Source organism: Bombina bombina, chromosome 1, assembly GCF_027579735.1.
Source record: "Bombina bombina isolate aBomBom1 chromosome 1, aBomBom1.pri, whole genome shotgun sequence".
Classification (NCBI taxonomy): Eukaryota; Metazoa; Chordata; class Amphibia; order Anura; family Bombinatoridae; genus Bombina; species Bombina bombina.
In genome coordinates, this window is record NC_069499.1 from 1,363,354,211 (window position 1) to 1,363,371,342 (window position 17,132).

The window sequence follows — 17,132 nt, forward strand, 5'->3', positions numbered from 1 at the left end:
AACCCCTTAACGACATGCGTTGTACAGGGTACGTCGCACACAACCTGGTCTTTAAAGACCAGCGACGTACCCTGTACGACGTTGGGGTTGAAAGCGGCTGGAAGCGATCCTGATCGCTTCCAGCCGCTTTCCGGTTATTTCAGTGATGCCTCGATATCGAGGCATCACTGCAAAAACATTTTACCCCATCCGATGCAGAGAGAGCCACTCTGTGGCCCTCTCTGCACCGGACATCGATGGCCCGCAATCGTTGGTGGGTGGGAGCCGACGTGGGAGGCGGGTGGGCGGCCATCGGTGCATTACGTAATGCAGCGGTGGGCGGGATCGTGGGCAGGCTCGCTGGGGGCGCGCACAGACGCACGCGCGTGCATGGGGGAGGCGGGCGGGCGCGTGCACGGGGAGGGAGCGGGTGGGAACCATTACACTATGGAACAGATTTTGTTTATAGTTAGAGGGAGAGAGGGGGGTATATAAAAGTTAATATATATAATCTAAGTGATCTGGGAGGGGGTGGGGGTTTAGTCTTGGGGGGGGAAGCTACACTACAGAAAAGTGGGGGGAAAAATAAAAAATATATCTTTTTTTGTAAACTGGGTACTGGCAGACAGCTGCCAGTACCCAAGATGGCTCCCAAAAATGTAGAGGGGGAGGGTTAGAGAGCTGTTTGGGGGGGGGATCAGGGAGGTTTGGGGCTAAGGGGTATCCTACACAGCAGCATATGTAAATATGCTTAAAAAAAAAAAAAAAGATACCTTTTATTTTAGTACTGGCAGACTTTCTGCCAGTACTTAAGATGGCGGGGACAATTGTGGGGTGGGGGAGGGAAGAGAGCTGTTTGGGAGGGATCAGGGGGTCTGATGTGTTAGGTGGGAGGCTGATCTCTACACTAAAACTAACATTAACCCTGCAAGTTCCCTACAAGATCCCTAATTAACCCCTTCACTGCTAGACATAATACACGTGTGATGTGCAGCGGCATTTAGCAGCCTTCTAATTACCAAAAAGCATCGCCAAAACCATATATGTCTGCTATTTCTGAACAAAGGGGATCCCAGAGAAGCATTTACAACCATTTGTGCCATAATTGCACAAGCTGTTTGTAAATAATTTCAGTGAGAAACCTAAAATTGCGAAAAAATGTACGTTTTTTAAAATTTGATCGCATTTGGCGGTGAAATGGTGGCATTAAATATACCAAAATGGGCCTAGATCAATACTTTGTGTTGTCTTCTACACTACACTAAAGCTAAAATTAAATCTACAAGCTCCCTACATGCTCCTTAATTAACCCCTTCACTGCTGGGCATAAAACACGTGTGGTGCGCAGTGGCATTTAGCAGCCTTCTAATTACCAAAAAGCAACACCAAAGCCATATAAGTCTGCTATTTCTGAACAAAGGGGATCCCAGAGAAGCATTTACAACCATTTATGCCATAATTGCACAAGTTGTTTGTAAATAATTTCTCTGAGAAACCTAAAGTTTGTGAAAAAATTTGTGAAAAATTGAACAATTTTTTTTATTTGATCACATTTCGCGGTGAAATGGTGGCATGAAATATACCAAAATGGGCCTAGATCAATACTTTGGAATGTCTTCTAAAAAAAAATATATACATGTTAAGGGATATTCAGGTATTCCTGACAGATATCAGGGTTCCAATGTAACTAGCGCTCATTTTGAAAAAAAGTGGTTTTGAAATAGCAAAGTGCTACTTGTATTTATTGCCCTATAACTTGCAAAAAAAGCAAAGAACATGTTAACATTGGGTATTTCTAAACTCAGGACAAAATTTAGAAACTATTTAGCATGGTTGTTTTTTGGTGGTTGTAGATGTGTAACAGATTTTGGGGGTCAAAGTTAGAAAAAGTGTGTTTTTTTCCATTTATTCCTCATATTTTATAATTTTTTAAATAATAAATTATGAGATATGATGAAAATAATGGTATCTTTAGAAAGTCCATTTAGTGGCGAGAAAAACGGTATATAATATGTGTGGGTACAGTAAATGAGTAAGAGGAAAATTACAGCTAAACACAAACACAACAGAAATGTAAAAATAGCCCTGGTCTTTAAGGGAAAGAAATTGAAAAATGGCCTTGGTCCTTAAGGGGTTAATGTTATAGCTGTAGCCCTTATATGAGAGTTGCATCCTATATTGGCTGGAACAGACAAGGTCAAATCATAGAGTGGATTAATGTTGGCTGCATGCAGACACACAGGAATTGATTGCTGCAGTTGGGCCACGTGGCGCAGAATATTTGGTGGGGTATGTGAGAGCTGTGCTTATTTCCCCTGTGTAGAGCTCACTAGTAGGCAATTTGGGGTTGATGGGGGGCACAGGCTAAGTGCAGAGGGATCGGAAGACAGTCACCCCAGTCTTTTGCGTAAATTTTTTTTTACTCACGCAGGGCATCAAGGTCCGGTATAGACTCTATGAGGCCCTCCTGCAGCCGTGCTGTGTGTAGGTAATAGCTGTGGATGGAGTGCAGGATCGGGCTGTCTTCAGCGTGAGAAAGAGCGAGTGCAGGCCAGGCTGCTGGAGGGGCTCCGGTTTGCGCTGTTAGGCCTCCGCTGCACAGTCCGGGTGAGTCGGGACTCTGAGGGCTTATGCGGCGCTCCGTATCCTGTGGAGCAGAACTAATATGGCCGCTGTTTGTGGGTTTTTTGGAGCCTATGTAGCGTTTCTCCTAGAATGCAGGTGATGAAGTGCCGAGACCTCCTCCGAAGTCTCTTTTGGTACCGGAGGCTCCGGAGAAGGTGAGGAGGCTAGTGGTGGGTAGGAGGAAGATCCGGTTCAAGTTTCTGTACCCCGGGGGAGTGTGGCTATGCTGGGAGGATAGTATGTCAGCAGGGGTAAGATAGCCAGAAAAATAAGAGACTGGGCTAGACGAAAAGTAAAGGACTAGTGGGGTTTAGTAATGAGGGGAGTATGGGGGATATTTCAGTCAATTAGGGGGTCTCTCAGGGGGACTTTGGGGGTCTTTTAGGGCTAAATTTGGCTGTGGTGGTATGAGAGCTCCAGCTCTGTGCGGCTTGTCAGCTCCGTGGTCGGCTCTGCCCCCCCAGATAACTATTTTAAAGAAAATAGCTCGGAGGACATATCTGACAGGATTGTCTGAGAGGCACACAAGTGTGTAGTCAGAGGAGAACTTATAGCAAGGAAGGCAAGAGAAAAAAAAAGAAAACAGACAATTTCTAAACTCCACACTGGTGCAAATAGGGTATTGGGAGAAAGAACACAAGCTAAACCCGCAATCCACAGACATTCTAGCATCATTAACACAGGTCAGGTATTCCCTGAGGAACTACCTCACAAAAGAATACCAAAGAAAGGCCGCCTTCCTAAAACAAAAATACTTTGATGTAAGGGACAAGACAGGCACATCATTAGCAAAGGCCTTGAGGCGGCGTCAACTCACCACACATTTCCATTACATTAAGGACACACAGGGGGTTATACACAAGGATAGCAAAAGCATTGCAGAGACATTTAGAAAATATTATACATTGCTGTATAACATACTGGAGGCAACTACATTAGAGTATTGAGGATTTCCTATAAGATCTCAATCTACCTAAACTAGAGGCAGAGGAAACCAGGAGCTTGGAACTCCCTATAACTGTAGATGAAATAAAAAAAGCTATAAAGACCATGCCAAGTGGTAAGTGTCCGGGACCAGATGGATTTAGCATGAGGTACTACAAAACATTTCCCCACCATCTAATATCTCTGTTAGCAAACATGTTCAATTCACTCCTGAACACTAATGGATTCCCAGAAAGCATGTTAGAAGCTCATATTACTGTCTTACTGAAACCAGGTATATCAAAAGGAGACGGACTCCCACAAAGCATAAGATTAGACTCAGTATTCTTGAGTGCTAGTTCGTAGCAGTGGATAGGAGCTGGTTAAAACACTATGCACAAAGCACTTAGGTAAAATAATCATGAAAAATGTATTTGGTATGCATTAAAAGTTTGCACAGGAACTGTGTTAAGACACAAACACTCACAACTTGTTGAAAGACAGGGATGCAGGTGACGTCATCTGATGCGTTTCACGCCGGTTGGCGCTTTCTCAAAGATACCGAAACCAGGAAAGGAACCAAATAGACCTGAGAATTTCCGCCCAACCTCATTATTGAATTCGGACGTTAAAATCTTTGCTAAAATCTTAGCTCATAGAATAAACCAGTTTTTACCCAAATTAATAAAAACAGATCAAGCAGGTTTTATCCCAGGGAGAGAAGCCAAAGACAACACCCTAAAGGCTTTACATCTTATATCTCATGTTAAGCACAACACAATACCGGCGGTCCTCCTGATATCTACGGATGCAGAAAAAGCTTTTGATAGGGTAAATTGGCAATTCCTAAAAGCAGTAATGCATAACATGAAATTTGGCGACAAATTTATTCAACATGCTTTCTCCCTATACACCTTTTTTTTCCCTATACACCTGCCCTATGGCTAAGATTAAAGTAAATGGTATACTGTCCGATAAGTTTTACATTAGAAATGGTACTAGGCAGGGATGCCCACTCTCTCCATTCCTTTTTGCGATCTCAATAGAAGCACTGGCACAAAAAATAAGAAATAATACACAAATCAAAGGCATACAGGTGGCGGACACAGAACACAAGCTTGCTCTGTATGCTGACGATGTCCTACTTACACTTACGGAGCTGGAGAAGTCCTTACCAAAGACACTAGAAATATTATTTTTATTTTATATTATTATATTTAGTTACGGGGGAGTATCTCATTTTCTAATAAATACCAATAAATCTGAGATGTTAAATCTAACATATGATGAAAAAGTGTTTCAACAACTGACACAAAATTGCCCACTAAAAATACTAAGATTGAAACTTAAATACTTAGGCATCTTCCTTGCGACTGACCCCAAAGTAGTATTCCAGGCTAATTATAAAGAACTAGAAACTACATTAATAGCAGACTTTTCTAGCTGGAAGAGCAAATTCATTTTGTGGATAGGCAGAATAAATGTAATAAAAATGAATGTCCTCCCCAGGCTCTTATATTTACTGCAAACCGCCTCTATACACCTCCCATATCAATACCTATCTAAGATTCAATCCTTAGTCGAACAATTCATCTGGCAGGGAATTAAACCAAGAATAGCTAAACAAACAATGTATATGCCCAAAGAGAGCGGAAGGCTGGGTGTTCCAACCAGCGTGAAACGCGTCAGGTGACGTCACCTGTATCCCTGTCTTTCAACAATATTTATACGTACAAAACAGCAATAGCCCTACAAAATAAAAACAGATCAAGCAGGTTTTATCCCAGGGAGAGAAGCCAAAGACAACACCCTAAAGGCTTTACAACTTATATCTCATGTTAAGCACAACACAATACCGGCGGTCCTCCTGATATCTACGGATGCAGAAAAAGCTTTTGATAGGGTAAATTGGCAATTCCTAAAAGCAGTAATGCATAAAATGAAATTTGGCGACAAATTTATTCAACATGCTTTCTCCCTATACACCTTTTTTTTCCCTATACACCTGCCCTATGGCTAAGATTAAAGTAAATGGTATACTGTCAGATAAGTTTTACATTAGAAATGGTACTAGGCAGGGATGCCCACTCTCTCCAGTCCTTTTTGCGATCTCAATAGAAGCACTGGAACAAAAAATAAAAAATAATACACAAATCAAAGGCATACAGGTGGCGGACACAGAACACAAGCTTGCTCTGTATGCTGACTATGTCCTACTTACACTTACGGAGCTGGAGAAGTCCTTACCAAAGACACTAGAAATATTATTTTTATTTTATATTATTATATTTAGTTATGGGGGAGTATCTCATTTTCTAATAAATACCAATAAATCTGAGATGTTAAATCTAACATATGATGAAAAAGTGTTTCAACAACTGACACAAAATTGCCCACTAAAAATACTAAGATTGAAACTTAAATACTTAGGCATCTTCCTTGCGACTGACCCCAAAGTAGTATTCCAGGCTAATTATAAAGAACTAGAAACTACATTAATAGCAGACTTTTCTAGCTGGAAGAGCAAATTCATTTTGTGGATAGGCAGAATAAATGTAATAAAAATGAATGTCCTCCCCAGGCTCTTATATTTACTGCAAACCGCCTCTATACACCTCCCATATCAATACCTATCTAAGATTCAATCCTTAGTCGAACAATTCATCTGGCAGGGAATTAAACCAAGAATAGCTAAACAAACAATGTATATGCCCAAAGAGAGCGGAAGGCTGGGTGTTCCAACCAGCGTGAAACGCATCAGGTGATGTCACCTGTATCCCTGTCTTTCAACATTATTTATATGTGCAAAACAGCAATAGCCCTACAAAATCTAGTAGAATGGTGCACAAACAACACACACAAGCAATGTGTCCAAATTGATAGACATATAATGGGACTGTGTAATGCTGGCATAGCAGCTTGGCTTCCTGCTAAACAACGTCCGGCAATTATCCAACATTACCAGGTGCTGGAAGAATTTTTCCAGACGTGGGATAGACTGATAAACACTACTATGTACATGTCTACTTTTATCTCCCCCATGCAGCCTATATGCAATAATCCTGCCCTTCCCTGGAATCACAAGGACAGCCAGAGGGCCCCAGGTACCCACATTAAGCATAGGACTATTTCAATATTTCTTCAGGATGGGAAACTTAGTCCCCTGGAATCTACCCTGGATTTACACCCAGACATCACTGTAAACTGGTACTCATACACACAAATATGTCACTATATCCACACTCATCCCAAGAGGCAGTATCTGACCAGAAAACTAACCCCCTTTGAAACCCTTTGGCTATCTAACAATACCCACAGACATTTAATTTCTATAGAAAAAATACGGCAGGCTCTCATTCCTAAACTTTAAATAAAACTTGAAAATTTATTGAACAACATTAAAAAGGTGCACATCAGACATAGCAGAAAAAACAGAGCAGGTAATCTAAAATGTTTCGCGCCCCCTACAGGCGCTTACTCATAGATGAGGCTCATCTATGAGTAAGCGCCTGTAGGGGGTGCGAAACATGTAAGATTACCTGCTCTGTTTTTTTCTGCCATGTCTGATGTGCACCTTTTTAATGTTGTTCAATTAATTTTCAAGTTTTATTTAAAGTTTAGGAATGAGAGCCTGCCGTATTTTTTCTACTTACCTTACTATGGCAAACTGATCCCTTGCTAAATTGGCTACGGCTCTCCGTGCATGAAGTTGTTCTGCTCTTGGTACTCCTTTCCATACCGCTTTGCCCCGTGGTTTGATACTTGGAACGACTTCCTGTTTACCAGGTGACCGGCCGGCTGCGTTTACCGTTTGTTTCCCCATTTAATTTCTATAGTATACAAACAATTAATGAAAGGGGATGCACAAAAACTACCCAACTACACTAGAGCGTGGGAGATGGAGCTAGGATTAGACGTAACAGATGGGGACTGGCAAAAAGCATTTCTTGAAACCAAGAGATCGTCCATTTCAGTTAGGGTGCTGGAAACAAATTATAAATTCCTTATGAGATGGTACCTTACTCCTAGTAGACTGCGTAAAATATACAAGACAGCGAGCAATAAATGCTGGAGGGGTTGCGGGGAGGAAGGTAACCTAACACACATTTGGTGGAACTGTAGTAGACTCGATGCTTTCTGGGCGGAGATACTTGTGCATATGTCAGATATGATGGTAAAGCAAATACCCAATGATCCATTAATCCTCCTATATCTGTCTCTCCCCAAAATCAACAATAACATAGCCAAACATCTTCTTACTCTAATGATTAACAGTGCCAAATCGTTAATTCCCAAACATTGGAAATCGAACACAATACCCACACTAGTAGAATGGAGAGCACAAGTGGAGAATTTTCTCCACTTGGAAAGATACCACCACTTACAATCAGGCACCATGGAATCGCATAAATTAATGACACTCATGTGGAAACAACATTTCTCTGCAGCTTAACATTCAGAGGTACACCACAAACATAAGCTAAGGAACATGAAGCAAGTGGTTCAGTGTCACCTAATTATTCTCTATAGTTACTGTATGTAGAGGCATGAATGGTTAAAACCCTGTTGTTTGTTTTCTGTTAGCTATTTATATTATATATAGATAAGTAGGGTTCTGTGTTTATGGAACAAGAATGGACTTTAGCAATGTTTAGCCCTGTTGTTGGTATGACATGAATCTGCTATATGTCAACCCCGTATTGACTGAACTCAATATTTGCTCAACCCAACAATGCAAGGAACAATGAACAATTGTTATAACAGAAAATGTGTGACACTAGCACTAGTTTAGCCTACAGTTTACAACACTGTAGGTTATTTTGCTACTCTGAATGTCTTAAGCTTTGTTATGTTATCTTTATCGCATATCATGTATGACATTGTGGTTTAAATAAAGCTTTTTTGAAAACTAAAAAAAAAATAAAAAAAAAAATAAGGGCACATTTGGGATTGAACAAAGAATGGGACATTAGCTACTTCGTAGAATAACCCCTTTTGGAATCTTGTGTAGCATTAAAGTTTTATATTTCTCTTATAGTCTTGTTGGTACATGTATGTATTCTGGCCTTAAGAAACCATTATATTGACCCATAGGGGGATTTGGTATCTAGATACCCCCTTCTTTATATGGGTTGATACAACATATTTCTTTTGAACTATTTACAAAAAATAGTAGTTGACTTTTTGTGGTTACTCTTAATAAGCATTTAAATATAAAAAGATACCAAAATGCCAATAAGATTTTACTTGATGTTGATCAATTTTTGGTGTCATATAGATGACTTTGGGGTATTTCGCTTCCCTGTTATCTGTTAACAACAGTATACAGGTATCAATTGTCACAGTTTCAGGTCACTATTAAATTGTAGTTGGGCGTGATCTAGACTTTGACACTACATAGGTAAACATATAATTGGATGTATATACAATTAGAAAGTAACTATTAGAAGCTTACATGCATATGTAATATTAATCCACAGAACAACAATCATGTTGATTTTGTGTGGAGGTTATTTAAGATTGTCTAAGATTGTTTAAGATTGTTTAATTTGGGTTATTTTTAGGCTGACCATCAGAATTTGATATAATATATGTATCTGTAAAACCTTTAATCAGAAATGTAGTTTTATATCTTTTATTTTGATTTTAATTGATTTTTTACATATATTTGTAACACATGTATAGTGCACATATACCTGTTTGTTGTTTCCAAGGGAACATTTGTGTTTCGAACTGTGATTGGCTACAATCACTCATAAAAGGTGTGCTATGTTTGTGTGGAGCTATCCTATGATTAAGTGCCGCACGGCACGAAACATGTCAGGACTCCGCCTCCTCCTCCCATTGTGATCGCTGTTTAAGTGCATGTTTTTATCATCTGTGAAATAAAGGATTATACATTTTTTATTCAAGGATCACTGGAGTGCTGCCTATTCCCTTTTTTTCTGGAATAAAATATACCCAATTGTTTAATCTTTTGGAAAGCGTGGTACAAAGTTTTTTTCTTTTCTTCGTTAAAGAGTGTTCCACAGTGCTGATATAGCATGAGATAAGTGTTAATGGTGGAAGAGGGAAAGAGGTAATAATGGTTAGTAGAAGAAGAGGGTTAGGAAAAAATTGTTGGTGTTCGGAATTATTGGTTAGTGCATAATAAATAAAGGGACACAACACTTTTACTTAGTGTTGGATGTGTGTGCACAAAACCTACTGGTGTATTTTTGGTCAGTCAAGTGCACTTGAGAAGTTATCATATAACTTGTGATCATTTTATGCGAATGCAAGCATATTGTTAGCGCTGCAGAATCTGTTGGCGTTCTACAAATAACTGATAATAATATTGTAAACATGTTTTTAAGTAAGTTTGATATTCACTGTTGTGTGCTCCTTTAAAGTGTTTTGTAAAATAGGGACAGTATTCCAAATTTATTCTGTAGCGTATAAGGTTCAATTATGAAGTCTGACAGAGGAATGGCTAAAGGATTCTTTTGGCAGTATTAATAATTGATTTGAGAGAGGTAAAGCACTGGGCATAACACTAAAGAGGCGATTACTAGGGATGGGCAAATGTGTTTATATTCGAATTCGAATGTTATAGTAGAAATTCGATTTACATAATAGAATGTTGATAAGAACGAATATTCTTAAAAATTCAATTTTCGAATGTTATTTACAGTTTTCGAATGTCACATTCGAATTTGAATGTCACTTTCGAATTCGAATATTACATTTATAAAACACAATTGTAGACTAGGAACACTATTTCGAATTTGAATGTCACATTCGAATCGAATATCACATTTGAATCGAATATCACATTCGAATTTGAATATTATATTTATAAAACAGTATTAGACTAGAATTACTATTTTGAATTCGAATGTCATTTCAAATCAATATCGCATTCAAATTGAATATCACAGTTGTAAACTAGAAATACTATTTCGAATTAGAATGTCACATTCAAATTCGAATGTCACATTCAAATTTGAATATTACATTTAAAAAACACAGTATTAGACTAGAAATACTATTTCGAATTCAAATGTGACATTTGAATTCGAATGTCACATTCGAATTTGAATATTACATTTAAAACACAGTATTTGACTAGAAATACTATTTCAAATTCGAATGTGTCATTCGAGCATAGCATTCGAATTCGAATATTACATTTATTAAACACAGTTGTAGACTAGAAATACTATTTTGAATTTGAATGTCACATTCGAATTCAAATATTACATTTCGAAATTGAATGAATACATAGCTAAACATTCTATTATTCAAACTAATATTTTCGAATTTTATTGAAAAATTCAAAAACGAAAATTCGAAAATAGAATGTTAGAATGTTATATAAACATTCGAAATTTGATTCAAACAAACTAATGTATCAAAATTCATTTTAAATTTCGAATTTTTAGAAACATTCGCCCATCCCTAGCGATTACATTAATCAAGGCAAGACAAGATGAGGGACTGAGCTAAAATTGTGTTGGTTGAGTGATTAACAAATCTTGTCACTTCAGAGGTTAAGATCTGATGAATCAGTTTGCAATCTCTTCTGTCGACAGGATGGCAAGTGGGCAGCAGACAAGGTGATTCAAGTGGAGAGCAAAAAGGTGGAAGGATGGGCCTTGCAAGAAATGCCAGGTGAGTCAGGTTTAAAAGGACAATGCTTTAATCTCCAGTTGTAGAAGGCAAAATTAATGATTGATCTAATCTCTGGAACTGGAGGGACCATGTAACATAATGGTTTGGTTGTGTATGCATTTACCTTTATTAATGTGAAGAAACACTCTGTAAAATATAGTTGCATTGTTTGTGCGTGTGATGATATTTTTTAAATATAGTTATGAAGTAATCTACTTTAAATGAAAATATATTTTTTTCTGTTTTATTATATAATAACCATCTACTGCACCTTTACTTATTGATGGAGGATTGTGGACTGCATTCATTCCCAAATATGTGTGTTTACAGGGAGAGAGAGAAAGAAGCATTATTGGGCACACTTAAAAGGTATATTACCTAGTAAAGTAGGGTGGAATGTATGTGTAGAGTATGTCAATGGTTTAAAACATAACATTTATTAATGACTGTATAAAAAATATATATTGTGGACCATGCCACCATTAAAGCTAAAATAAGACACAATAATTAAAAAAAATATATAAAAATATATTGGTAGCACTGCAAACTCTCCTATTATGGAGTAATCTCCAACACATCAATTACTGAGCTGTATATATTAGTATAGAGGTAACCTAAATAAATCCATAAACAGATATAGCTAGGGATAAGTGCGGTCTTGAAAATAGGGTAATAGTGCTATGTGGTGTAGTCAAATGAGCACCAAGTCATATATAGATTCGCCTTAAGTAAAAGCTATTAAATAATTGCCACTGCACTATTCTTCAAAAACCACTAACAGATCCCAAATATATTTTATATCTATTGCCCAAAATATGGGCCAACAATTAGCAAATTACCAGCTATATTTTTAAACTAAGCAATTAGAGGAGAGAAGCAGTGCGAACGCATCTGCTGGTAATTTGCTAATTGTTGGCCCATATTTTGGGCAATAGATATAAAATATATTTGGGATCTGTTAGCGGTTTTTGAAGAATAGTGCGGTGGCAATTATTTAATAGCTTTTACTTAAGGCGAATCTATATATGACTTGGTGCTCATTTGACTAACGCCACATAGGACTATTACCCTATTTTCAAGACCGCACTTATCCCTAGATATATCTGTTTATGGATTTATTTAGCTTACCTCTATACTAATATATACAGCTCAGTAATTGATGTGTTGGAGATTACTCCATAATAGGAGAGTTTGCAGTGCTACCAATATATTTTTTATATATATTTTTTAATTATTGTGTCTTATTTTGGCTTTAATGGTGGCATGGTCCACAATATATATTTTTTATATAGTCATTAATAAATGTTATGTTTTAACCATTGACATACACTACACATACATTCCACCCTACTTTACTGGGTAATTTACCTTTTAAGTGTGCCCAATAATGCTTCTTTCTCTCTCTCTCCCTGTAAACTTTACTAATTTGTCTGGCATTAGGCACTACCTTCTCTGATACATAGGTTTACTCAGAGAGGGGTTTCAGGAATATTACCTATATTTTTCCCACCTTCCCTATAGGTTATTAGGGACTTTCTTCAAATATGTGTGTTCCTTCACTGTCTTTCTCCTTCCAGGACTGATCACTTATATCCTCATTTCACTGGATGATCGCTTTCTTTACTTTAGTAATTGGCTACATGGTGACATCAGACAGTATGACATCACAAACCCTAAAGAGCCCAAACTGACCGGGCAGGTAAGTCCAAACAGTGTGGTAATGACGAAAATACAGTGGGTATGTATGTGCCTTGTGAAAACTAATGAGTAGCAAATGGAATTAATTAAATAAATAGATAAATATAATATTATTGCTTTTCTTTTAACCGATAATGCAGGGAGAGCTACTAGCACGCTCATTGTGCACTTGTTACATGTGGTGAGTTAGGTGTTGTGCTCGATCGCAATCCTAAACAGCACTCTAAAATATAGTACTTTTTGAAACCTAAAGTAAACCATTTTTATTGATAATATACCTCAGAACTACATTCCCGCTATCGTTAATAGTGGTTTAAATCACTTTTATGGCTAACTATGTTCATGGAATGCTTGATATTGTAAACAACTGGTGAAAGGTTGTAGTTTATATTTACTTGCCAGTAACAGTAGTACTTATATAGGTACCAGTGTTATTGCGACAGGGGTTAGAAATAGCTGGTCAATGTGGTCAGTTGTAAGAGCCAATATTATTTTTTGACTCTCAAGTTCTGAGCGGTCAATTAATAATAGTGACTATTTAGACCATGTTGCAGATTCTGTGAAAGATGTTAAGGCCCCTTGATGGTTTAATTAATTTTTGGCTTTTAAAGTAGTTTAAAAATAATGGTACTTTTTAAAATAGCTTCAAAACTAAAGTCTATCGCCTAGATTTAGAGTTCTGCGTTAGCCGTCAAAACCAGCGTTAACACTGCTTTTGGCCGCCCGCTGGTATTTAGAGTTAGTCAGGAAAGGATCTAACGCTCACTTTCCAGCCGTGACTTTTCCATACCACAGATCCCCTTACGCCAATTGCGTATCCTATCTTTTCAATGGGATCTTCCTAACGCCGGTATTAGAGTCTTGGCTGAAGTGAGCGTTAGAACTCTAACAACAAAACTCCAGCCGCAGAAAAAAGTCAGGAGTTAAGAGCTTTATGGGCTAACCCCGGTTTATAAAGCTCTTAACTACTGTGCTCTAAAGTACACTAACACCCATAAACTACCTATGTACCCCTAAACCGAGGTCCCCCCACATCACTGCCACTATAATGAATTTTTTTAACCCCTAATCTGCCGACCGGACACCGCTGCCACCTACATTATCCCTATAAACCCCTAATCTGCTGCCCCTAACACCGCCGACACCTACATAATATTTATTAACCCCTAATCTGCACCCCCTAACGTCGCCACTACCTTACCTACACTTATTAACCCCTACTCTGCCGACCGGACCTTGCCGCCACTATAATAAATGTATTAACCCCTAAACCGCCTCACTCCCGCCTCGCAAACCCTATAATAAATTTTATTAACCCCTAATCTGCCCTCCCTAACATCGCCGCCACCTAACTTCAAGTATTAACCCCTAATCTGCCGACCGGACCTCACCGCTACTATAATAAATGTATTAACCCCTAAAGCTAAGTCTAACCCTAACCCTAACACCCCCCTAAGTTAAATATAATTTAAATCTAACTAAATAAATTATTTCTTATTAAATAAATTAATCCTATTTAAAGCTAAATACTTACCTATCAAATAAACCCTAATATAGCTACAATATAACTAATAATTCCATTGTAGCTATTTTAGGATTTATATTTATTTTACAGGCAACTTTGTATTTATTTTAACTAGGTGCAATAGCTATTAAATAGTTATTTACTATTTAATAGCTACCTAGTTAAAATAATTACAAAATTATAACTATTTAATAGCTATTGTACCTAGTTAAAATACAATTTATTTCGTTAGGGGTGTTAGTGTTAGGGTTAAACTTAGCTTTAGGGGTTAATACATTTATTTGAGTAGCGTTGAGGTCCGGTCGGCAGATTAGGGGTTAATACTTGAAGTTAGGTGTCGCAGATGTTAGGGAGGGCAGATTAGGGGGAAATAAAATTTATAATAGGGGTTGCGAGACGGGAGTGCGGCAGTTTAGGAGTTAATAGATTTATTATAGTGGCGGCGAGATCCGGTCGGCAGATTAGGGGTTAATAAGTGTAGAATATTAGATGAGCCGAGCGCTAATGGAGGATAAACCTTAAGCTTCCTCACAAGATATCCTCCTAGCTAGCTAACAGGAGAGGGAATGTAGACAAAAGAGTGAGAGTAAGCGCTAAAAAGCTTAAAAGGCAATGGTCTAGATAACTAATAACAAATTTAATACAATAGTGAGGATAAAACAAGAGTTAAAAACATTTACATGGATCCATGATTATAAGACAAAAATATGTTACAATAAAAATATGTTACAATAAAAAAGCAATGGGGTTATATATAAAATCACGAATAATGAGTACAATTGATATCAGGATAAATCAGACCCCTGGTGTAGCCTCAAATTGAACTCCAAAGAGCAAATGGTAATGGTTAAAAGATACACAAATATGTGTATATAACAAAGGATTAGGTAAAGTGAACAATGTGATCCAAAACACTTCAGATGGAATGGTGATAGCCAAATTCAAAGTCAAACAACTTTTTTTTTTAAGTTTACTGGTAACTAAAAATATAAAAATCAATTGAAAGAAAAAAGTAAAGACCGAACTGAGCATTAGAATCACATATAGTGTCATAATGGTCTCAATAAAAAAAATAAAAATGAAGATTAGGGTGTATATACGTCTTAGGGTTAGATTACGCGTGGAGCGCAATTTAGCATCCCTGTTTGAGCATAAACTATGCGCTCGTTGGGTTGTGTTCATATTACAAGTTGAAAGTAAAAAATTTGTTTGCAAGTGTAAACCCCCCACACAAAAAAATATCACAACCGCGCTAACTTCTTCTCCCATATGGGCCGATTTACCAAGCCTCATATGCATCTGTTTCCGCACGAGCCTTCAGGCTCGCCGGAAACAGGAGTTAAGAAGCAGTGGTCTTAAAACCACTGCTCCTTAACTCCTCTGTCAATTCTGAGGTGGTGGATAGCATTCAGCATGATTGGATATGATTGGGTTGATGATTGACACCCCCAGCTAGCGGCAGATTGGCTGCTAATGTGCAGGGGGTGGCATTGCAAAGCATTTCACGAGAAATGCTTGTGCAATGATAAATGCCGCCAGTGTATGTATCGATGTGGTCATTTAAATTAAAAAGTTGCTTAAAATGGCATGCTCTATCTGAATCATGAAAGAAAAAATTTGGGTTTCATATGCCTTTAATATTTCAATATATATCTGAAGAGTTTTTGTATATATATATATATATATATATATATATATATATATATATATATAATTAATATTACCAAGGCAGCACTCTCAATGGGACTATATTAATAAAAAACACGAATTAAGTGCTATCCCGGCCTGAATTTAAGAGGTATAGAAGCTACTAATGAGTTTTACTAAAAAATTGGAATTCTACAATATAACTCATGGAGCTCATGATAGAGGAAGATAAAAAAAAGATTAGCTGCAAGTAAACTGGAGAAAGTAAAAGCTTATGAACAGGTAAATGTGTTTGCACAAGATCCTGCTTCTGAAAAATTGAACAAAGATATCCAAAAAAGTATAGACAAACTACATAGTGAAATTAAGTTCAGGAAAAGAAGAAAACTGATGAGAGATCAGGATGATTTTAAGAAAGGAAAAATGTATATTTACCATAATCCACCATCAGTAAGAGGGAATTATGATTCTGGAACTGACATCTCAGATTGTGATTTAGATCAGAACACACAGAATATAAGGGCAACTATGAACACAGGGGCCCCTTTAGGTGTAGGACAAGGAGAGGAGGACAGAGTGAGCCCCAGAGACGATATGCGCTATGGAAGGGCAAGGCGAGGAAGAAACAGGAGGTTCAGGGGCAACAGAAATTATCCACGCATGATGAAGAGACTGGATCAATTATAGGAAAATCCCCAAAGGAGAATCAAATCACTGTGGTGAATCTGTCGTCCTTTTCACTCAATAATGCTCATATTAGGGTACTATCTAAGGGGTTGTCATTTTGCCCTGCTACAGGGCTGGATAAATTTGAGGTCACTAAAGACATAAAACTATTTGCTCGCAAATTAGTTTTTAAAAAATTTGGAGTGAAAAACAAATAATAAAAGACCGGGCCCATGAGGGCAATGCAGATAAAGAAACCTTAGAAATCCTAGCTTCTCTTTTATCAGAACAAGAGGAACCATTGATGGAGGAGGATGACAGATTCCCAGTGAAATCAAATTTGTATAATAAATCTTGTCATATGCCAGCTTTTTGCTTAGTTCCTAGCATTCAAAGCTTTGTCAAGTGCGTGGAG

At 37.7% G+C, this 17,132-nt stretch overlaps 1 protein-coding gene across 1 annotated transcript in view; it reads left to right on the forward strand.

The window, feature by feature from the left end:
* Positions 1-17,132, forward strand: part of LOC128650159 (methanethiol oxidase-like) — a 123,009-nt gene that overhangs the window by 70,854 nt on the left and 35,023 nt on the right. Inside the window, exons 8-9 of the mRNA XM_053703888.1 lie at positions 11,103-11,181; positions 12,759-12,880. Coding sequence (XP_053559863.1) covers positions 11,103-11,181; positions 12,759-12,880 — 201 coding nt within the window. The remainder of the gene's footprint in view (positions 1-11,102; positions 11,182-12,758; positions 12,881-17,132) is intronic.